General features: G+C 42.6%; 1 protein-coding gene across 5 annotated transcripts in view; it reads right to left on the bottom strand.

The window, feature by feature from the left end:
* Nucleotides 1-388: 388 nt before the first annotated feature.
* ITK (IL2 inducible T cell kinase) overlaps nucleotides 389-23,529 on the bottom strand; it is an 80,439-nt gene continuing 57,298 nt past the window's right edge. For all 5 annotated transcript variants that reach the window (XM_069968844.1, XM_069968853.1, XM_069968862.1 and 2 more), the window contains 13 exons: nucleotides 17,730-17,764; nucleotides 15,709-15,839; nucleotides 15,342-15,407; nucleotides 14,346-14,400; nucleotides 10,956-11,035; nucleotides 10,213-10,340; nucleotides 9,988-10,062; nucleotides 8,773-8,944; nucleotides 7,750-7,966; nucleotides 6,001-6,065; nucleotides 4,746-4,864; nucleotides 4,394-4,551; nucleotides 389-816 (listed from right to left, as the gene is read on the bottom strand). In XM_069968844.1, coding sequence (XP_069824945.1) covers nucleotides 745-816; nucleotides 4,394-4,551; nucleotides 4,746-4,864; nucleotides 6,001-6,065; nucleotides 7,750-7,966; nucleotides 8,773-8,944; nucleotides 9,988-10,062; nucleotides 10,213-10,340; nucleotides 10,956-11,035; nucleotides 14,346-14,400; nucleotides 15,342-15,407; nucleotides 15,709-15,839; nucleotides 17,730-17,764 — 1,373 coding nt within the window. In that variant the 3' untranslated portion in view covers nucleotides 389-744. The remainder of the gene's footprint in view (nucleotides 817-4,393; nucleotides 4,552-4,745; nucleotides 4,865-6,000; nucleotides 6,066-7,749; nucleotides 7,967-8,772; nucleotides 8,945-9,987; nucleotides 10,063-10,212; nucleotides 10,341-10,955; nucleotides 11,036-14,345; nucleotides 14,401-15,341; nucleotides 15,408-15,708; nucleotides 15,840-17,729; nucleotides 17,765-23,529) is intronic.

A 23,529-nucleotide genomic window follows, 5' to 3' on the forward strand; every position in this document is an offset into this window, starting at 1 on the left:
AGTTTAGGGGGAAAAAAAAGAAAACCTGAAAATAACATAAGAATACTAGTTTCTTGCAATGCATTTAAAACATGGAAGATAAATACTGTACTACATATACAATGGAGGAAAAAGAGAAAGTGGCGCCTAGCGACTCTTGCAGTACCATGTCTGACCTGCAGGTGGTACTGCAAACTGTATTCTATGAGGGAGATTTATCAAACATGGTGTAAAGTGAAACTGGCTCAGTTGCCCCTAGCAACCAATCAGATTCCACCTTTCATTTTCCAAAGAGTCTGTGAGGAATGAAAGGTGGAATCTGATTGGTTGCTAGGGGCAACTGAGCCAGTTTCACTTTACACCATGTTTGATGTGTACAAACCAAAGGCAGTGTTCCTCAACCTGTGGCTGCTGCAACACCTATCATGCCCTGATAGATTCAGGCATGTCAGGGCATGATGGGAGTTGTAGTTCTGCAACAGGTCGGGGAGCACTGCCCAAAGACGTGAATGCTTTTCTGCTGGCATTGAAAGTGCATTTTGTTTTTAGACTGGCACAATATCTGACTTTCTATACCAGGGGTAGGGAATCTTTGGCTCCCCAGCTGTTGCAAAACTACAACTCCCATCATGTCTGGACAGCCAAAGCCATAACCATATACCCCATGATGGACGGGATATATTGACCGCTATACAGTGCAAAGATGGACACACAGATAAACGGAAAGGGAATTCCAAGCACGACATTCTGACATCTCCATCCGGGTCACATTTCTATCTCCGAGATATCTGTGATCTCTTTCAGCAGACGGCAGAACGATGGGCGAAGCTCTGGGTTCTGTCAAAAATTGAAGAAGTAAAGGAATTAGTTGCGGTAAATGACTTTATAAAAGGTGTCTGTCTCTTTAAAAAAAAAAACAAAGAAACTTGTAACACATGTCATAGTAACACATAAGAGTATTACCAAAACAGCTTGGCCTGGCTCAGCACTGCATCCCTTTATATCATCAGATACCCATCTAGGGGTACTCAGGAGAAAAAAATAACTTTTTAAATCAACTGGTGTCAAAAAGTTTTACAGATTTGTAAGTTACTTCTATTAAAAAAATCCAATATTTATCAGCTGCTGTATGTCCTGCGGGAAGTGGTGTATTCTTTCCAGTCTGACACAGTGCTCTCTGCTGCCACTTTTGTCAGGAACTTTCCAGAGCAGTAAGAAACCCCTATTAAGAAAAAACCTCTCCTGCTCTGGAGAGTTCCTGACAAGTACAGAGATGGCAGCAGAGAGCACTGTGTCAGATGGAAAACACCATTTCCTGCAGGGCATACAGCAGATGATAAGTACTGGAAGATTTGAGATTTTTAAAAAGTAAAGTACAAATCTACATAACTTTCTGACACCAGTTGATTTGAAAGAAAAAGTTTTTTGCTGGAGTACCCCTTTGAAGTGGCTTAATGGTCCGTTTACACGAAGCGATAATTCGCCCAATCGATCGTTTAACAAATTTGAAGCAACAGTTTGGTTTCTATAACGATCAGCGTTTAGACACATAAATTGTTTGAAAAATTGTTATTCTGATTGTTTTTAAGCCCACCTCACACATAGGATGAATCGGTGAAAGACTGTTTACACAAAGCGATCCGCGAATTTTTAGCGAACGACCAACGACGATTTGAGAACATGTTAAAAGATCAAAATGAATGATTTCTCACTCATTGCTTGATCGTTCGCTGCGTTTACACGGAACAATTATTGCTCAAATGCGATCGTTATTGAGAAAATTTTAACGATAATCGTTCAGTGTAAACGCAATTTTACACATTCAAATCTATTAGTCAAACACTCTTTCTGTTGAAGCTTATTCCTTCCAATTCCTGCTTATATATGTAGACGTGGCAAAGCCTGCATGTGCTTACAATATGGACGGGAGAGAAAGCAGAGGCCACATGTCTACTAAGGAAGAAGCAACTTATTTCTAGAGACAACCAAGGGATGGGGTGGTGAAGGTTGTATGTACTGACATCATTTGTTGGAGGAGAGTTGGGAGACCCCCATACACATTAGATATTTGGCCAGTCCATTGGCAGGTTCACAGTAATATTCTCTAATGTCTATGGACCCTTAGTCCTCATTCACACATACAGGAGATTTATCAAGTGAAACTGGCTCAGTTGCCCCTAGCAACCAATCAGATTCCACCTTTCATTCCTCACAGACTCTTTGGAAAATGAAAGGTGGAATCTGATTGGTTGCTAGGGGCAACTGAACCAGTTTCACTTTACACCATGTTTGATAAATCTCCCAGTCAGTGGGTTTTTGTTTTCTGGTCCGTACATTGTGTCCGCTATCATGCCCCCAATCTGTATTTTCTTGAAGACCCCCAAAAAAGTGCTTGTTAATAAAGTTGAGCTGGTTCAATAAAGATGCCAAACCCCCTAAAAAGGTCACATAATTGCTTTCAGCCAGTAACTTTTCCTGGGGAATCTGTATTTTCTGCGGATCCATATTTTTTGCGGACGTCCCATAGACTTCAATTGCTGAAGCAGTAGAAAAACCTGGGAGCGTAGTGTCCTTTTTTAAAATTGTGGATCGGATCGTATGCTCGCAAACTAAGGATTGTGTGAATAACCCAATAGAAATTTATGGCCACGAATTGTGGAGACTAATGCTGCGTTTACACGGAACAATTATCGTTCGAATTTTCACAATAACGATCACATTTGAGCAATAATCGGCTCGTGTAAACACAGCGAACGATCAAGCAACGAGCGAAAAACCGTTCATTGTGATATTTCAAAATGTTCTCAAATCGTTGTTGGGCGTTCGCTAAAAATTTGCAGATCACTTCGTGTAAACAGTCTTTGAAAGATTTACTCTATGTGTGAGATGGGCTTAAGCGATCCTAAAAACGATCGCATTAACAATTTTTTAAAATTTTTTTCTAACAATTCATTCCTCAAAACGCTGATTGTCATAAAAACCAAATTGTTGCTTTAAAATCGTTTAACGATCGATTGGGTGAATTATCGCTTCTACACAAAGCGATTTTCAACGATTAACGAGGATTAAAGGATCGCAAATTACATTGTTTAGCCTTAACCTGAAATCGTTTACCATATTACACAAAATGATGGTCGTTAGTTACGATCGTTACTACAATCGTTATTGCGATCGTTACTATGATCGTTTATTCCTTCTGATCCCAGCAAAACAATGGGCAATGTGCAATTACACTGAACGGTTACTGAAAAAATGCAAAACTTGAGCAAACAATTAACAATGATTTTAGGTTCAGATCCAAATAAACGATCAACGACATACGAACGATTTTTCGATCGTTGCCTGCAATTACACAGAACGATTATCGTTTAAATTCAAACGATATAACTATTTTTCGCACGATAATCATCCCGTGTAATAGGGCCCTAAATAAACAATCAGCGACATACAAACGATTTTTCGATCGTTGCCTGCAACTACTCGATACGATACGATAACCGTCCTATGTAATAGGGCCCTAAGGCCTCAGTCTCTGGGATTCATTACTAGGATGATAAAACAAATCTGACAATATTCCTTGATTGAATATAATCCAGAGCTACTGACTGTAATGCTGGGTTTACACGGAACGATTATCGTGCGAATTTGCACGATAACGATGGAATTCGAACGATAATCGTACGTGTAAACACAGCGAACGATCGCACGACAAGCAAGAAATCGTTCATTTTGATCTTTTAACATGTTCATAAATCGTCGTTTGTAGTTCACAAAAAATTCACAGATCGTTCCGTGTAAACAGTCGTCGCGCGATAGTCCGGCTGCCCCGCCCGGCCCACTGCGCCGACTCGATCGTCACCCCCCTCCGCCGCCGCTCTGATCACCACCCCCGCCGCCCCGATCGCCACCGCTCCGATCCCCACCTCCGCCGCCGCTCCGATCGCCACCCCCGCCGCCGTAAACTTAGCATTAGGGTGCGTTTACACAGAAAGATTTATCTGACAGATTTTGGAAGCCAAAGCCAGGAATGGATTTGAAAAGAGGATAGATCCTAGTCTTTCCTTTATGACCTAATCCCTGTTTATAGTCTGTTCCTGGTTTTGGCTTCAAAGATCTGTCAGATAAATCTGTCTGTGTAAACGCACCATTAGGGTCCTATTAAGCGGAGCGATAATCAGCAAAATCGGGAAGCTGCGAGCACAGGAGAGAAGACCGGGAGCGGGGAGAGGTAAGGTAACAGGTGTTAGAGCAAGGGCTGCATGGACATCGCTAACGATGTCCATGCAGCCCTTACTGCCCAAATATCCGTCCGTCTAATAGGTCCAGTAAATGAGAGCCGATCTAGCAGATCGGTCACCATCTGCTACGTGTGCAAAAGCGTGAAAACATACGGGCATACGGTATATTTACTTACTTCCTGCCAGCAGCTGTTCATGAACTGGTACACCTTCTCCGATGCCATCTTGGGTCTGAAGAGCCTCAAGCCATTTGACACTTCTTCTACAACGTCCGAACTACTGAGGTGTTCAAATGGCGTCTTCCCCTCGCTGAAGACCTCCCAAACCAGGACACCTGCCCAGCAGAGACATATATAATACATACATAAATCAAATATATCTTACAGCTAACTCTTGCTCTGATTGGCTCCCACATTCTGTCATAATGGAGAGAAGCGCTCAGACGTGTGCTTCTCCAATCTATGTTTTAAGATTGGCTGGGGTATGAATACTTCGATATAGCGTTAACTTAAGATGACTTCGACATACCATAAGACCACACGTCGGACTTGCTGCTGTAGCGTCCGTATCGAAAAACTTCCGGAGCTGACCATTTCACAGGGAATTTAGTACCTGTTGAGCTTGTGTACTGGTCATCAAGGACAAACCTAGAAAAGTAGCACAATTACTCAATATACGAGTATCGAAAGGGTAGCCAAAAGAGGTGAAAAAATGCTCTGACAATACGCTTGTCTATAACTGCTTTACAGGGGATGTCTAACATGGCCGCTTTCCTCCAGAAACAGCACCACTCTTTTCCGCAGTCCGGGTTTTGCAGTTCAGTTCTATTGAAGTAAATGGAGCTGAATTGTAGTACCACACACAACCTTGAGGACAGGGGTAGTACTGTTTTTGCAATAAATTAATTGTGCTTTTTCTTACCTTGGAGAACCCCTTTAAGGTGAACAATTTTAGTGTGAATTTGGAGCACCTAATGAATAATAATGGACATTATGTAATTCTTCATTTCTCCTGAGGGGGCACTGCAGGGAAGTCGATCACTCCCTGCTAAATTCCTCTGCAGATTATAGCTGATTTTGTCTGGTCCTTGTTTAAAGGGATTCTCCAGAGAAATATTTTTCCTTTCAAATCAACTGGTTCCAGAAAGTTATATAGATTTGCAAATTACTTCTATTTAAAAATCCCAGGTCTTCCAGTACTTATCAGCTGCTGTATGTCCTTCAGGAAGTGGTTTATTCTTTCCAGTCAGACACAGTGTTCTCTGCTGCCACCTCTGTCCATGTCAGGAACTGTCCAGAACAGTAGTAAATCCTCATAGAAAACCTCTCCTGTTCTGAACAGTTCCTGACATGGACAGAGGTGGCAGCAGAGAGCACTGTCCCAGACTGGAAAGAATACACCACTTCCTGCAGGGCATACAGCAGCTGATAAGTATGGGAAAACGTGCAATTTTTTTTAGAGATTCCAAGACGTCTTTTTATGTAAAATAACAGTCATTATTTTACCGTGACGACTGTCAATAATGATCATTATTTACGGCCATCATTATTAAACAACGGTCGTTATTTTGCCGAAAAAAAAAAAAAAGGTTGTGGGAACATAACCTATATGATCGATCAAAATCCACCTTCATTTCTTACAGCTGTTGCAAAACTACAACTCCCATCATGCCTGGAAAGCCAAAGCTACAGCTTTGGCTGTCCAGGCATGATGGGAGTTGTAGTTTTGCAACAGCTGGAAAGCCAAGGTTCCCCATCCCTGTCCTAATATATGTCTTCCTTACCTGGTCATGCCAAAATCCGACACCTTGACAACCAATGATTCTCCAACCAGACAGTTACGAGCGGCCTGGGAATGAATGAATACATGGCTCACACAGTCATAGGTTACTCTTTATAATGTAAATCATTTATAGGTATCTATTATATATGTGGGGAATAACATCATTATTCAAAGCAAATTTTGTGTCCAAGAGTTCTCGGAATCTTGTAAAAAATTATAGTACATTAGGGGAAGTTACCATTTGCTGCTTATTTCCCCTGCAGCGGCCACTACAGGAGGAATAAGGTATTACATGCTGATATATAGCTGGATCCAGTTAGTCAGAAAGACCGATATTGCCTCAGTACTAAAAGGGTTGTTCACTGAAAGTTTTATTCTTTCAAATCAACTGGTGCCAGAAAGTGCCAGAGATTTGTAATTTACTTCTATTAAAAAAAAATAAAAAATCTCCAGTCTTCCAGTACTTATCAGCTGCTGTATGTCCTGCAGGAAGTGGTGTATTCTTTCCAGTCTGGAGAGCAGGAGAGGTTTTCTATGGGGATTTGCTACTGCTCTGGACAGTTCCTGACATGGGTAGAGGTAGCAGCAGAGAGCACTGTGTCAGACTGGAAAGAAAACACCACGTCCCGCAGAACATACAGCAGCTGATAAGCACTGGAAGACTGAAGATTTTTTTTAACAGAAGTAAATCAAAAATCTCTGGCACTTTTTGACACCAGTTGATTTGAAAGAAAAAAAAAATGTTGCTGAACAACCCCTTTAAGGGTGCCTTCACATGTACCGGATCCGCAGTGGATTTTACGCTGCAAAATCCACTGCGGATCCAGTGCCTGTTCACTCCTATGAGAATACATACTTGCAGCGGGATTGACAGTATAATGTCACTGTGTGGTTAAAGAGGTTTTGGTGCTGTGTGACAGGAGAGCTGACCGTATAATGCGAGCACCCCCCAGGATTCTCTGCTACCGAATGTGGACGCGCAGCAGCTATACATATGCGCAGTAAAGACTTGTCCCGCTCCACGCATTCTCAATCAATGCCAAGCCATGTCTTTGAGCGCGCCAAAGACTGAGACTTCCTGTATTTGGTCTTTTTTTTTTGAAGAGAGAAAAGACCAAATATCTTATAGCTTACTCTTTCCTCTGCTCCCTTGACAACCCCTTTAAGCACATATAAGAACCCTTGTAATCCTGAGTGGATCAGTCAAGCTGTTCAAGTTCGGCAACATTCTCCGAACCTCAACACTAAGGGTATGTTCACACTAAGCAAATATAGCGGAATTCCACGGCGGAGCTCGCAGTGGGTGAATGGGAGGGCGTGAGTGAATGGGAGGGCGAGGCAGACATTTTAAAGGGGTAGTTCACCGACACATTTATTCTTTCAAATCAACTGGTGCCAGAAAGTGCCAGAGATTTGTAATTTACTTCTATTAAAAAATCTTTAGTCTTCCAGTACTTTTCAGTTGCTGTATGTCCTGCAGGAAGCGATGTATTCTCTCCAATCTGGAGAGCAGCAGATATTTTCTTTGGGATTTTGCTACTGCTCGGAAAGTTCCTGACATGGCGATTGGAGATTTTTTTTTTAATAAAAGTAAATTACATATTTCTGGCACTTTCTAGCACCAGTTGATTTGGAAGAAAAAAAAAATTGTGAACTACCCCTTTAAAAGTTAAAAATCAGAAAGGACAGACAGAAAAAAGAAGAATACCCCTTTAAGGCATTTACAAAAGTTTGTCTATACTATACCTACCAGGTCCCTGTGAATAAAGTTAGAGGCCTCCAGATACTCCATCCCTTCACAGACATCCTGACACATCCCCAGAGCTATACTCCGTGTCAGCGTGCCCCGGTTCCTGCGCAGGTAGTCGTTCAGGCTGCCATGTTCCATAAACTCAAATACAAGGAAGATGGGCGCTTGTTGGGTACAAACTCCCAGAAACTGCACAAGTTTAGAATGGGAAAGCTTCCTATAGACCAGGAGGAATACAAGACCAAGACATAAGGTATTAACAGTGTATATGATACAAGGTGACTGCTGCTCTGTGTCCTTCCTATGCTTTAAGCCTTGATTTACCTTTCAGGAACAGTATGGATCATCTTTAGCAGGCAGAGAGCCTCAGCAGGTATATAATGCAGGTGTTCTAACATTCTCCTGCACATAGAACATGCTAATCCATACTCATATTTCCTGTTCTGTCCTGATCTAGTTGTTAGACAGACATGTAAAGGGGTTATCCAGCAAAAATCTTTTTCTTTCAAATCAGCTGGTTTCAGAAACTTATATAGATTTGTAATTAACTTCTATTTAAAGATCTTAAGTCTTCCCATACTTATCAGCTGTTGTATGTCCTGCAGGAAGTGTTGTTTTCTTTCCAGTCTGACACAGTGCTCTCTGCTGCCACCTCTGTCCATGTCAGGAACTGTCCAGAGCAGTAGCAAATCCCCGTAGAAAACCTTTTCAGCCCTGGACAGTTCCTGTCTCGGACAGAGAGCACTGTGTCAGTCTGGAGAGAATACACCACTTCCTGCAGGACATACAGCAGCTGGTAAGTATGGAAAGACTAGAGATTTTTAAATAGAAGTAAATTACAAATCTATATAACTTTCTGAAACCAGTTGGTTTGAAAGAAAAAGATTTTTGCTGGATAACCCATTTAGGAGCTAATGGGGACAGAGGGACTTGGCTTAAAAAGTAGGGGCTATCCTTACAAGACAGAGACACCTGGGAGGTATACATATACGTAGCTTGTACCTCCCACCATAAATAACTTACATTAACACCTGGGCTTCCTCCACAAAGTCTTCCTCTGACATCATTCCTTCCCGGATCATCTTTACCGCCACTTTTCTGGTGCCTTGCCAAGTTGCCAGTTTGACCACACCAAACTGACCGCAACCGACCTCTTGAACAAAAGTCAAGTGGGTGGGATCAATTTCCCATTTTCCTAAAGAAGAGGCAAAATCTATAATTTTAGCATTTTTTTGGCTGTATATTATAACTTTTTAGCATTATTCATGCTGCTCTGGACAGTTCTTGTCATGGACAGAGGAGGCAGTAGAGAGCACTGTGTCTGACTGGAGAGAATACACCACTTCCTGCAGGACATCCAGCAGCTGACAAGTCCTGAAAGGCTTAAAGTGGTTATCCAGCACTACAAAAACATGGCCACTTTCTTCCATTGAAGTGAATGGAGCTTAATTGCAAATTGCACCTGAACTGGAAACAAGAGTCGTGTTGTCTCTAAAAGAAAGTGGTCATGTTTTTGTACCACTGGACAACCCCTTTAAGGTTTTTTAATAGAAGTAATTTACAAATCTGCATAGGTTTCTGACCCCAAGTGATTCAGAAACAATTATTTTTTTGCCAGAGTACCCCTTTAAGCCTTACATGTTTTCGTAAATTTACTTGGCGCATTACTCTACACATTAGTAAGCACATTTTCACTAAACATTAGACTCACAGGTGTTTCCCCAATATAGTTACTGCAGTGTTTTGCCATTTACACACTAGGCACCAGATGGCGCTAAGAATACTTTCATTATGTACAGTATTTATTATTATAATATGTTTTTTTTTTTACTGCGTTAGTAATGTTCAGTTTATATACCTCACCAGTTCATACCCCTCTGGTTAGTACATTTTTATGGTCATTCCATGGTATTTTTTTTTATATTTTTATATGTATAAATATTGATTTTTTTTAAATTGTACATCTATGAGTTGTGTATTATTTTTGGTAATTTGATTACACACCAGTACTGCTTATTGGCAGGCCTGTTATGGTTATGTCTTATAGATATGTCAAACTTTTTGAATGGTCAGGGTCCAGGTGTTCAGTGTCCCACTGACTGTTAGATAGAACAAGGAAAAGTGTGCAGACAGTACTGGGAGAAGTGCATGGTTGAGCGCTTCACTCCCTGGCTCACTGCAATCTCTATCTCTTTACATTCTAAAAACCCAATCCAGACTACAAAGTATCAGGCTCACCGTAGCTCAGTCCTGCCGTTACGGGGGTCGTCTGATTCCAGCAAGACACTGGATGCCGCAACCTTGTCACCAGACCTGAATGAATGATAGAGCCAATAGGATTATCCTATACATGTTACTATACTATACATATACTATACTATACATGTTACTATACTATACATGTTACTATACAGCAAAGCAAGTAAATTCTTTAAGTGAAAATCCTTTCCGTATGACACTTACCCCCGCCATTGTGTTGGTGGTAGTTAATAAGCTCTGGGATGTTCGGGAGCACGATCTTCTCAGCCAAGTAATAGCGTGGAGGAGAATCCCTGGTTTGCCGAATATGATAATGTTTCACTGTGTCATCCCTGTGTATAAAATCACAACTTCAGACGTGCATGAATAGAGTCTAGTTTTTCAGCTTAGGTCCATTGCGCTGTATGGGACTGAGCTGCAATACCCTACACAAACAGGGGTGGCGCTATTTAAGGACATCTAAGGACAACTCCGTCCAAAATGTATTTTTTAATGTTATTACATAAGCAAAGCTAGACAAATTTCTAACGTACACTTATTATTTCCCTCAATTTAGTAGATCAGACAGGCTTTAATTTCTCTAACAAAATGTGAAATGACGACCCGGTCTATACCTGAAGAGTCCAGCAGGGGCGCAGTATATGTAAAAATTACATGTAAAAAGTGATGTTACGATTTTATGCATGTAATTTCTACATATACTGCGCCCCCTGCTAGACCCTTCAGGTATAGACTGAGTCGTGACATCACATTTTTTTTTAGAGAAATTGAAGCCTACCTGAACAGCAACATATGTGCATTTCTCATAATTAGTGTATATTACAAATTTGTCTAACATTGTTTCTGTAATAAAATATTAAAAAATACATTCAGTATTGTTGTCCTTTAACAAAAAAAAAAAAAAAAGTCACAAGAGTCATATAAGCCAGAGGGGTTTTGGAGTTTACCCTAATGATTTGGTGAAGATGGATACGGTGTACATCCCCGGCTGTCTGGAATCCCGGACCATGAATGCCCCTTCCTTGCCCTGTGTAGGAATGGATGACAGGGACACAATAAGAAGGATTTCTGAATGGGACTATAGATCCCATTTATATGTATAGTAATGGAGTCGAGGAGAATGAGCGGCTGACTGGGCTTAAAATAGAGAAACGTCATCTATTAGAATTCATACTAAAAATACCTCTGCAACCATTCCCAGAGTACAGAGCTCAGCAGCCTCCCCCGGCTCCAGATACAATGGATGTGATTGAGTACCAAACAGAAGCCACATTTGCATATAAGATTCAATGATAACTGATTTCACTTATTGTTCCCCCACATAATGAAGCCATTTTTTTTTAACAGGATTCGCTCTAAATGCAACACAAATGCATCCTGTTTTTCATCCGTTTTTGCAAAAACGCAGTGTGAACCTAGCCTAACTGGTCACAGGTGCTAGTGCAAAAGCAATACAAGTCTCGAAGTAGACTGCAGGTAGAGGTGAAGAGAAAAGACTTTGTGTAGCGAGGGTGGTGTAGGGGCTCTTATTGAAGTAGTGCAATACTCTGCCAGGATTGTGGTGTGGATACTTGAAAGAAGAACTTCTCGTACTTACATATATATTTGTACTGGGCATATATGACTGACTTCTGCCTACACAAGATCAAAGACCACCATGTGAGATAGTACGAGTCCTAGATCTGTCTCTAGCTCGAGCTCCCACTGAAGATTCCCCCCAGGTGGACGGTCTTTGTCAGTAAGATACTTCAGCACTTAGCAGCTTTGTCTCACTGGGGGTCAGTCCCTCTTCCTCTCTTCTAGGGGGTGACTGACGTTTAAGAAGGATACCAGGCATAGACAAGGGTGTCCCAACACATGGTTACCCCACTTCTAGGGCTTAGCACTGCATACTAGGAGTCTTAGACTCCACACTGAACTGTACTGTGCTCAACTCCGACTGTAACTCCTAGTAACTAACTAGAGAACAGGAAACCCCTATACTATATAGGGTCGTGTGACAGGAAAGGAGAAGAAAAGAGAAAGAAAGGTGTCCTACACCTGTGAATAACTAAACCGTACACACTGCAGCTGTGCACAGGGGAGAGTGAGACACCTAGTGGTTGGAGCGGAAAATCACAGCCCCCAGCTTTTGGCTTGGCACCTGACAGAGTTATTTTCTGATGGGCGGTAAAGAAGTTAGTGACCCCTGTACTGGAACGCTATATTTCAACCTGGACTACATCAGTGATCTTTAGCAGCGTGTTCCTGCCTCTAAAATCACCAACTGATTTTTCAACATTCAAAAAGTAAAAAAAAAAAAAAAAAAAAAAAAAAGACCCCCAAATCAATCGCTTTTGGCCTTGCATGCCTGGTAGGGTTTGTCTCTCAGGTACTGAGACCTGTACACCAATCTAAGCAGCATACAGGAAGTGGGAATGGAGTAGGTGTGCATCGAGCAGCTCGGCACAACCACTTGAGCTTAGAAAAAAAACATAATTTTATAACTTTGTAAAACAGCCACCAGCTAAGTGATGAGCATCATTAGTTTTTGCCATCTATCAATTATCTGCAGCTCTGAGTATTAGATGAAGCTGTGAGATTCCCTTTTAGCTTGGAATCTCCTGTGGTGCTTTTGGGCAGTTTTATAAGCTAAGGGCAGAAGATACCACCCCCTTCATTAAAAATGAAAGGAAAACTTGTATCCCCTATCTAACAGCTACATCCTGTTCAAAGGTTATGAAAATATTTTTTTTCCCCTTTAGGGTGCGTTCACACGTACAGGATCTGCAGCAGCTCTGCAGCAGATTTGATGGCACAGATTTGAAGCTGCAGATTCAAAGCAAATCAATTCTAGGCCATCAAATCTGCTGCGGATCTGCTGCAGATCCTGTAAGTGTGAACGCACCCTTATGCTAAGTTTACACGAGGCGATTATTGGCCCGATCGTACGATTAACGATTTCGAAGTAACGATTTTTTTTTATAACGATCAGCGTTTAGACGGTACGATATATTGTACGGAAAAATCGTTTTGCGATTGCGCACCCGCAGCCCGCCCCCCCACTCAACCGCAGCCCCCTGCGCCGCCCCAATCGCCACCCCCGCCACTCGGATCGCCACCCCTGCCACCGCTCGGATCGTCCCCCCGCCGCCCGATCGCCCCCCAGCCGCAGCTCCGATCGCCCCCACCGCCGCGGCCAAGAGCATACGTTACCTGCTCCGCGCAGCAGGTCTTCCGACATCCCCAGCTCCCCTCTTCAGCGCATTGATTGGCTGAAGAGATGAGCCGGGAATTTCAAACGGCTCCTCTTCAGCCAATCAGTGCTCCTCTTCAGCACTGATTGGCTGAAGGGGAGCCGTTTGAAATTCACGGCTCATCTCTTCAGCGGGCGGGCTGCCGGACTATCAGGCGACGACTGTTTACACGGAACGATCGGCGAATTTTTTGCGAACTACGAACGACGATTTATGAACATGTTAAAAGATCAAAATGAACGATTTTTCGATCGTTCGCCGCGTTTACACGTACGATTATCGTTCGAATTTGATCGTTATCGCGAAAATTTGCCCGATAATCGCCCCGTGTAAACGTAGCATTAGGGTGCTTCACACCTACAGGATCCGCAGCAGATTTGATGGTGCAGATTTGATGCTGTGTTCAGTTATTTAAGTGAAATTATTTAATTGTGAACGTACCCTCAAGATGTCTGGAATACTTGTATGGCCCTCACTCTAGATTTTTACTGTACAACAAAATGCATGTACATAGCATTGGGAGTATCTGAATGTAATATATATTAGGGGGGTATTTAATATGTTAAACATATTTTTTAAGAATTTTTGGTGACTTTTTCCCCCAAAATTTTCCACTTATATATCTATAGATAGAAAAGATATCTTGCAGCTTTCATTTTCATGACTGGGGCTAAAACTAAGCTGAGACTTCCTGTTGTGTCTCTGGTGATAAGAGGAGGCTGCTGTAGAGTGGTCTGTACAGCATTACAGCAACATGTAACAACTGTAAATAGAAGCAGCTCCCTGTAAAAAAAAACAAAAAAAAAAACAACATTTTTAAAGCTCACAGAGCACGCTCAATGATGTTTTACATTCATCTCAAGGACAGTGTCTATTGCCATCTATGTCCACGAGTCTTGCTGTAAAGCATGTCACTAAATGCTGTTAAGAACAACCCAGGCAATATGGCAGCTCCCATAACAATGTTCAAAAAGTAAAAAAAAAAAAAATTAAGTCAGAAAATAGAAACAGATTAGAATAAAAGAGCACATTTTAGTATCTGACTCTAATCAGTAAAACAAAACTTAGGTATCATATTGCCTTTAAGACGTGAATACATACCTCATCAATGAGAAGCTTTTCAGCCTGGTTCCTGCTAATGTTTCTGTTGTACCACCTTAGAAAAGTAAAATATGAACATGTTACCAAATGCAAGTAAAGAAGTAGGGGATAGAAACGAGTGCGAGTGCAGGGTCAGATACACAGATTTGTTGGTAGTATGGTATCATAATAATACACAGATTACATAGTGCCCAGAAAGACATGTGAAATTGCTGCAAAACTTACTATGCAGCTACATCTCAGGCAGATACAAAATAACAGGTGAGGTCTAATTAAATGCTGGAGCTTACCACAAGAGGGCGTAAAAGTGTTTCCCCCTATAAAGAGGCTCTCAGAAGCTACTTATGGGTAATGTACTTCTTGGTGAGATACCAAATATGCAAATAGGGAGAGATCTGTCAATCATGGTCAGTGGACCTGTCAGCAGGTTTAGGCTGTCCTCTCTAAGGGTAGCATAAACTAGCGAGAGAGAAAATGAAGTGATGAATGATGTATCACTTGCATTGTTCTGTGCAGCTGATTCAGAGATAGCCTCCTGAATAACATGGACAATAAGTAGTCCTCTCCATTATGTGCGTGAGCCCAGTAGTCCTGGATATTCATCAGAGGCTGAAAACTCCACCCACCAGCTGCAGATTGGCAGTTATCTATCCATGCTGCGTATAGGCAGTCAACTGTCAATAAGTAGCTGGAGGGCGGGGGGAGGGGTGTGGCAAGAATCCTATTCTCCTGCATATTAGGAGAACGGCTGAACAGAATGATGTAAGTAATACACCGATCTGTTCAGCATTTCTGTCAATTGTTTATGCTGCATCCCTTTTAAAGCAGCATAAACCTAGTGACAGATTCCCTTTAAGCAAATCATATGTATAGATTTGGCTGACAGCAATCTACCCTGACATTTTATGCACTCTATAATACCTGTGACTTACGGACTACAAATGCCAAATGCCATATACTATTATCATAAGACATGACTCTTCACGGAGCGCTTACTCATATGTTAGCAGGCTGTCTTCACTCTGCGCTGCCAGATAGCTGCTTGGGGCATAACCAACATGTCTGAAAAAGAGAACATCACCATGTTTTATTGATTCCACCGGATACTAGAATTCCATGGTTCTCTGGAAATAACAGCTTTAGGGTGCGTTCACACCTACAGGATCCGCAGCAGATTTGATGGTGCAGATTTTATGCTGTGTTCAGTTATTTAAATGAAATCTGCTGCAGATCCGGTAGGTGTGAACGTACCCTTATTATACACTCTAATATGCAACTAACGTTTTCTGCTCTCATGGAACTCCGGACTGCAATACAAAACCTATGAAAGTACAAATTGTATCATTAGCTAGCAATTACTCACCCATTTTGATCCTGGACTTTCCACCAATGCGGTTCTGAAGTGTCCAGCGGTAGATATTCTTCCCCTCTACGGAGTGCCAGCTCTTGGGTATTCTCTGTTCTGTAGTTATATAATGCCACTGCCCAACCTTTCTGGAAGAAACAGAAAAAAAGATGGCGAGATGCTTCAGGGTTATTGTTAAAGGAACATTTGAACTAGATAGGGGATAACTCCTCATATCTTTTAGTTCTGGTCGGCAGAGGACTGAGGGGGCGGGGTGGGGTTCTATGTCTTCAATTGCAGTCAGATCAGTGGGGGGAGCGCTCCTGCAGCAGCTAGTTGCCTTACAGTCAGTAAGATGTTTGATCTTACGAAAAAAACTTTACAGGGATACTCTGGAGAAAAATATATAATTTTTAAATCAACAGACATCAGATTTGTAAATAACTTCTGTTTAGAACACTCAAATCTTCCAGTACATATTAGCTGCTGTATGTCCTGCAGGAAGGGGGTGTATTCTTTTCAGTCGGACACAGTGCTCTCTGTTACCCCTTCAGGAACTGTCCAGAGCAGTAGCAAATCCCCATAGAAGACCTGTCCTGCTCTGGACAGTTCCTGACATGGACAGAGATGGCAGCCGAGAGCACTGCGTCAGACTGGAAAGAATACACCACTTCCTGCAGGACATGCAGCAGCTGATAAGGTCCAGAAGACTGGAGATTTTAAAACAGAAGTCATTTACAAACGTGTATAAATTTTAGACACCGGTAGATTTAAAAAAAAAAAATGTTTTCCTAGAGATCATGGCGCAAAAAAATTGCCCCATACGACCCTGTAGGTGAAAAAAATAAAAGCGCTGAAAGAGTCACAGTAGGGCCATTTTAAATATACCTATGTGCATATAAAAGTTTTACTGCTAATAAAAATATAAAACGTTAGAAAACCTAGTAAACCTGCATATTGCTATGTTCAGACTGACCTATAGAAGAATGAACGTCAGTTTTGCCATTTGTTGACCCAAATTCACCCCATAAATGATATTTTGGAGTGAATTATGGCAGATTAAAAGACGCCATTACAAAGTACACCTGTTTCTGAAAAAAACAAGCCCTCATATGGCCCTGTAGGTGGAAAAATAAAAGAGTCATAGGTCTTAGAAGGTGAGGAGGAAAAAATGAAAACACAAAAATGACAATTGGCCCGGTCCTTAAAGGGGTAGGGCGGCGCTAAGAAATTATTCACAAAATAACCCACATTACAAAGTTATACAACTTTGTAATGTGTGTTATGTATGTGAATGGCCCCCTTCCCCGTGTTTCCCGACCCCCACCCGTGTACCCTGAAGTGTAGTGCATTATACATACCTGATTTGTGTCGACCCCCGTCTTCTGACAGTGATGTAATCTTCGGGAGGCCAGCCGACCTGCTCCTGCCGTCCCCCCTCTGCCGCCGCGTCATAACTGTGCTCAGCCAATCGCGGCTAAGCAGCTGATGACATGTGCCGCGTCATCAGCTGCTTAGCCGCGATTGGCTGAGCATAACTGTGCTCAGCCAATCGCGGCTGAGCACAATTATGACGCGGCAGAGGGAGGCCGACTTGAGGGACGGCAGGAGCGGGTCGGCCGGCCTCCCGAAGATTACATCATTGTCAGAAGAAATGCGGACGGGTGTCGACACGAATCAGGTATGTATAATGCACTACACTTCCAGGTCCACGGGCGGGGGTCGGGGAACACGGGGAAGGGGGCCATTCACATACATAACATACATTACAAAGTTGTATAAGTTTGTAATGTGTTATTTTGTGAATAATTTCTTAGCGCCGCACTACCCCTTTATGGGGTTAACCTAAGAAAAAGGCTTGACTGGTTCTTCCAAAAAAATAAACAAAAATAATAATAAAAAAAATAAAATAAATTGTAACTGCATACATTTCCCAGGAAAGAATCCACCCTGTAGAATAGTATATTTTCATCTGATGCCCACTGGCATTGACTGCAACCTTTATTACAGAGCATGTGCCATTATATTGATGTACTTACTCTGTTGTCGTCCGGAAGGGGCGGCAGCGGTTTCCCTGTGAGACAGAAAAAAATACATATGTTTATAAGTATCTCATAGCGAATAAGGCAGAAGAGACCTGTGCAGGTGAATGCCAACCAAGTAACCCCATTATGTGCCACGGAGAGATGCTTTGAGAATAAGAATTTATAAGACTGATTTCCTGACCAAGACCTTGAGAGCTGAGTTAGACTAAAGTTCCTTGGGTCACCAGAGGACGTGATCCTGAGGAGCCACCAGAGGATGTGATCCTGAGGAGCCACCAGAGGATGTGATCCTGAGGAGCCACCAGAGGACGTGATCCTGAGGAGCCACCAGAGGATGTGATCCTGAGGAGCCACCAGAGGATGTGATCCTGAGGAGCCACCAGAGGATGTGATCCTGAGGAGCCACCAGAGGATGTGATCCTGAGGAGCCACCAGAGGATGTGATCCTGAGGAGCCACCAGAGAACATGGTCCTGAGGGGCCACCAGAGGACGTGACCCTGTGGGGCCACCAGAGGACGTGACCCTGAGGGGCCACCAGAGGACGTGACCCTGAGGGGCCACCAGACGACGTGACCCTGAGGGGCCACCAGACGACGTGACCCTGAGGGGCCACCAGACGACGTGACCCTGAGGGGCCACCAGACGACGTGACCCTGAGGGGCCACCAGACGACGTGACCCTGAGGGGCCACCAGACGACGTGACCCTAAGGGGCCACCAGATGACGTGACCCTGAGGGCCACCAGACGACGTGGTCCTGAGGGGCCACCAGAGGACGTGGTCCTGAGGGGCCACCAGGGGACGTGGTCCTGAGGGGCCACCAGGGGACGTGACCCTGAGGGGCCACCAGAGGACGTGATCTTGAGGGGTCATTAGAGGACGTGACCCTGAGGGGCCACCAGAGGACGTGATCCGGAGGACCCACTATTCTTTTTATAAGTCCACTTTAAAGTGGTTTTACCAGCAGATCCAGATGAGGTTGTCTTTTATTAGACCCTTGGGGCCATATATTTGGGGTACATTATAATGTCCCACACCAGGCTCACAGAAAGATCCTCTGGCACTCTGGTGGGCCCATCTGACCCTGCTTAAGAGCCACATTCAAGACAACCACTGTGACGTATCCTTTCCTAATTAATAGAATAGGGTGCTCAATAAACCTCATTGACTTATATTGGGGTCCATTGTGGTGTCCATCTTTTGGTGAGAAGAGCAGCTCTGCATGCTGAGCTATTTATCCCATCATGTATGATGACTCCATACAAAGCCTCCAATGCAGTGTTGAACACAGCATATACGAACATATGGCTCCTCAATATACATATAGCCTTCCCTCTTCTAGATTGTGGAGGAAGGCCTGTAATAGGCAGGGAAGAGAAGCTGTTATAATCAATATACCAGGGAGCCAACAGCAGGGAACATGGCCTTCATAGGACGGCCTCCAAAGCACAGGAGTAGTGTTAAGCGAACTTGCTGAACTGTTTGGGCCCGGGCAGCATTCTCTGAACAGGAACACTCAGCATTTAGCTCCCGGCATCTGGAGAAGCTTGATGCCACCCTAGGGAGACCTGGAAAACATGGATACAATAGGCTGTATGGATGTTTTACTGGCAGCCCTTAGGGCAGCATCCAACTTATCCAGATGCCAGGAGTGAATCAGTATATGGGGATAAATTCTGTTCTTGTAACAATCAAAAATGCCTGATCTTAAAGGGAATCTGTCACTAGGTTTATGTTGCCTTAAATTAAGGCAGCATAAACTAGTGATAGAAAAGAACAGATCTGTGTATTACTGACATCGTTCTGTTCAGCCGTTCTCCTAATATGCAGGAGAATAGGATTCTTGCCACACCCCTCCCCCGCCCTCCAGCTGCTAATTGACAGCTGACCGCCTATATACAGCATGGATAGATAACTGCCAATCAGCAGCTGGTGGGCAAAGTTTTCTGCTTCTCATGAATATCCAGGACTACTGGCCTCATGCACATAATGGAGAGGACTACTTATTGTGCATGTTATTCAGGAGGAGATCTCTGGATCAGCTGCACAGAACAATGTGACACATGATTCTGTTCAGCTTCTCTGTCACTAGTTTTTGCTATCCTTATATAGGACAGTATAAACCTGCTGACTGTCTTTTTAAGAAGTTTGTTATAAACTTTTAGCAACTGTTGGACCATTTCCTTAGGTCATAGGGGATCTGAGAACAGGAAATATTTTACAGACTATAGGTTTTGGTGAAACCCACTGTATACGTGTGACGTATGGCCCTACTGTACCTACTGTACTTATATATCTTTAATTTCCTTATCGCTTCTGTAATGCTGCGTTTACATGAAGCGATAATTCGCCCAATCGATCATTTAACGTCATTTAAATTCGTTAGAAAATTCGTAAGAATAATTGTTATTGCGATCGTTTAAGTCCATCTTTCACATAGGGTGAATCTTTAAAAGACTGTTTACACGAAGCCATCTGGGAATTTTTAGCGAACGACCAACAACGGTTTGAGAACACGTTAAAAGATCAAAATGAACGATTTTTCACTCATCGCTTGATCGTTTGCTGTGTTTACACAGAACGATTATCGCTCAAATGCGATTATGGCGCAAATTCGAACAATAATCGTTCCGTCTAAACGCAGCATTAGATTCCATATGAATCTAACAGGAAAAGAACTACAGAGGGTAAGGGCCCTATTCCACCGGACGATTATCGTTTGCATAATCGTTAACGATTAACGATCTCAAACGACCGCTATTGCGAAAGACCTGAAAATGTACACTCATTTCCATGGAACGATAATCGTTACTTATGATCGTAATTGCGATCGTTTTTCTTAGCTATTTATTCGCTAATGCGTTCGCATCTATTGCGAACGACTGAACGATGTCTTATTCAATGCGAACGATTTGCGAACGAGCAACGATAAAAATAGGTCCAGGTCTTATATAGCGATTAACGATTTCTCGTTCGGTCGTTAATCGTTAACTGCATTTCAACCGAACGATTATCGTTAACGATAATCTGAACGATAATCGTCCGGTGGAATAGGGCCCTAAGGGGCTTTACCCCTTATGATCACTTTCTGAGACATTGTGTATAATACAGGCCTCAGGGAAGCTGGTTATTCTTCCTGTGGTCAGTCCTTCTGCAGTAGGGCCCTATTCCACCGGACGATTATCGTTCAGATTATCGTTAAATCGTTCGAATCTAAACGATAATCGTTCGGTTGAAATGCAGTTAACGATTAACGACCGAACGAGAAATCGTTGATCGCTTTATAAGACCTGGACCTATTTTTATCGTTGCTCGTTTGCGAAACGTTCGCATTGAATAAGACATCGTTCGGTCGTACGCAATAGCGAATAAATAGCAAAGAAAAACGATCGCAATTACGATCATAAGTAACGATTATCGTTCCATGGAAATGAGTGAACGTTTTCAGGTCTTTCGCAATAGCGGTCGTTTGAGATCGTTAATCGTTAACGATTATGCAAACAATAATCGTCTGGTGGAATAGGGCCCTAAGTCTCATCCCACACTAGTCACGTAATGGGAGCTTATGTCTTTCACTATCTTTCCTCTACCCCACCAGCTTGTCTTATGGTGTCTAATACTGTACTGGTTCCACTGGCCTTACAAGTGGTCTGGTTGCATCACATTTATTATACTTGTAGGCACTTTTTAGACACATTGGGGGAGATTTATCAAACATGGTGTACAGTGAAACTGGCTCAGTTGCCCCTAGCAACCAATCAGATTCCACCTTTCATTTTCCAAAGAGTCTGTGAGGAATGAAAGGTGGAATCTGATTGGTTGTTAGGGGCAACTGAACCAAATGGGCCATGGCCTCAGCATGGCCTACTGTGTCGGCCCCTCAGCTGGTTACTTCACCTACCACTTGTGAAACATTCACACACCAGTATCTTTTTAAGGGTGCCTTCACACTTACCGTATTGCTGTGTATTTCTCGCACATAAATCCACAGTGATACTGATTGCTATCAAGCCAATGTATGTGTATTCTCACTGCGTGTTTGGTGCGATTTTTACATGCGCGTTTTGATTCTCACATGATTTTCACAGGCAAATTCAACACCACAAAAAACACAGCTACTTTTATGCGAGTTTGAGGCAAGTTTTGTGCAAGAAATAAGCAGCGATACGGTACGTGTGAAGGCACCCTAAGGATGAAAATCTGGATCCTCTATTTTTCATTCGCAATCTACAAAAAAACATCCTTTTTGCGTTGCGTATTTTTATCTGTTTTTTGTGCATCTGCAAAAAAAGGGTATAGTGAAGAAAAAAGAGAGAGGATGACAAAAATGATGTCACTAGCTGACCCAACCCCCCCAAAAAAAGGTCACATAGTCATCTAGGGGCCACTGTACAGTCATTTCCATCAGGCAGGATATTTCTGTCAGGAGGAGTTTAGTGATCTCATAAAAAATGGATCTGTGATACGGATGGTTTTGCGAATTCAAATGTACTCTACGCAAATTTTGCACTCTCCATAGACTTCTATGGGGGTGTCTGTTCTGTTATTACGGACCATATTACAACATGCCTTTTTTTTTTTTCATCACGGATGCGCAAATTTACTAGATGTATGAATAGCCCCGTAGAAAATAATGGCCTGTAACGGATTCAGTATTTCCAGGTCCATGAAAAATACTGACGTGTGAATGTAGTTATGGTGATTTATTTTTTTTTTACCGATGCAACCTGTTGGTGAAGGTTGTGAGCACAGTACTGACTGCAGAAATAGGAAATTCTTTGTGGTCAGGACTGTCAGGCTGCAAAAACAAGGGCTGATGTGTCAAAAAACACAGTCTCTTCTTTCTTCCCTCTGTCATATCAAGAAGCCGTCGCTTCAGATTCACACACAATTATGTTACCAAATAGCAGGAGTACTAAACTAGTGTACTCAGTCAGGTCTATGATTCAAGAATGGAGTGAATCATGGGTGACTTGTTCACAGCCAAAGATCATAAGGTACGACTGTGTCAGGGTCAATGACCCTCTGATCTTCTTGGTGATTAAAGCAAAGACTTTCCAGTATTACATACTCCCATTTCTATAAAGGTCACAACTGAGTCATTGATATGGTAGGTGTGCCATGTTCAGACCTTAGGTTGGCAGCACCTTTGGATTAGTGAGGTTTCTATGCAATATATGGCTATGTTCACACTGCGTACAATTCCATCCGCAGTTCTTACGCCGCCGTACATGTGCGGCTGAAAGTACAGGCGTGGGAAAAATCGACATGCGGCCAGATGCTTACGCACCGCGAACATACGCCCGTAGTAGAGTTATGCTTCCCTAGCTTGTTTCGAAGCGATCTGAAACAGGTCATTTATTTGGAAATCTTCGCCCAGCCCAATAAAACACACAGAACCCTTTGGATCGAAAAATCAAGTTCAATTTGACTGAAATAAGTACTCCGTACGGGACTGCATGTAACTCCACGGCCGTGAGTTCAAACATTTCCGTCCTCAAACAATGGTCTTGTTCATTTTTCACGGCGGCGTATACGATCCGGTCGTAAGTTCATACGTAGTGTGAACTGTGCGGCCGTATATCGTATACTTTCAAGCGAACGCATCAACCTCAAAACTACGTGCGTATATTCGCGGTTCGCACTACGAGCGGAAAGATACGTAGTGTGCACATAGCCTATATATATATATATATATATATATATATATATATATATAATTTTTCTAAGTAATATATATATATATATATTCTCAAAGGTGAATGTTTGCCTCTGTTGAGCATTCATACAGTGG

This window comes from Dendropsophus ebraccatus, chromosome 1 (assembly GCF_027789765.1).
Source record: "Dendropsophus ebraccatus isolate aDenEbr1 chromosome 1, aDenEbr1.pat, whole genome shotgun sequence".
NCBI lineage: Eukaryota > Metazoa > Chordata > Amphibia > Anura > Hylidae > Dendropsophus > Dendropsophus ebraccatus.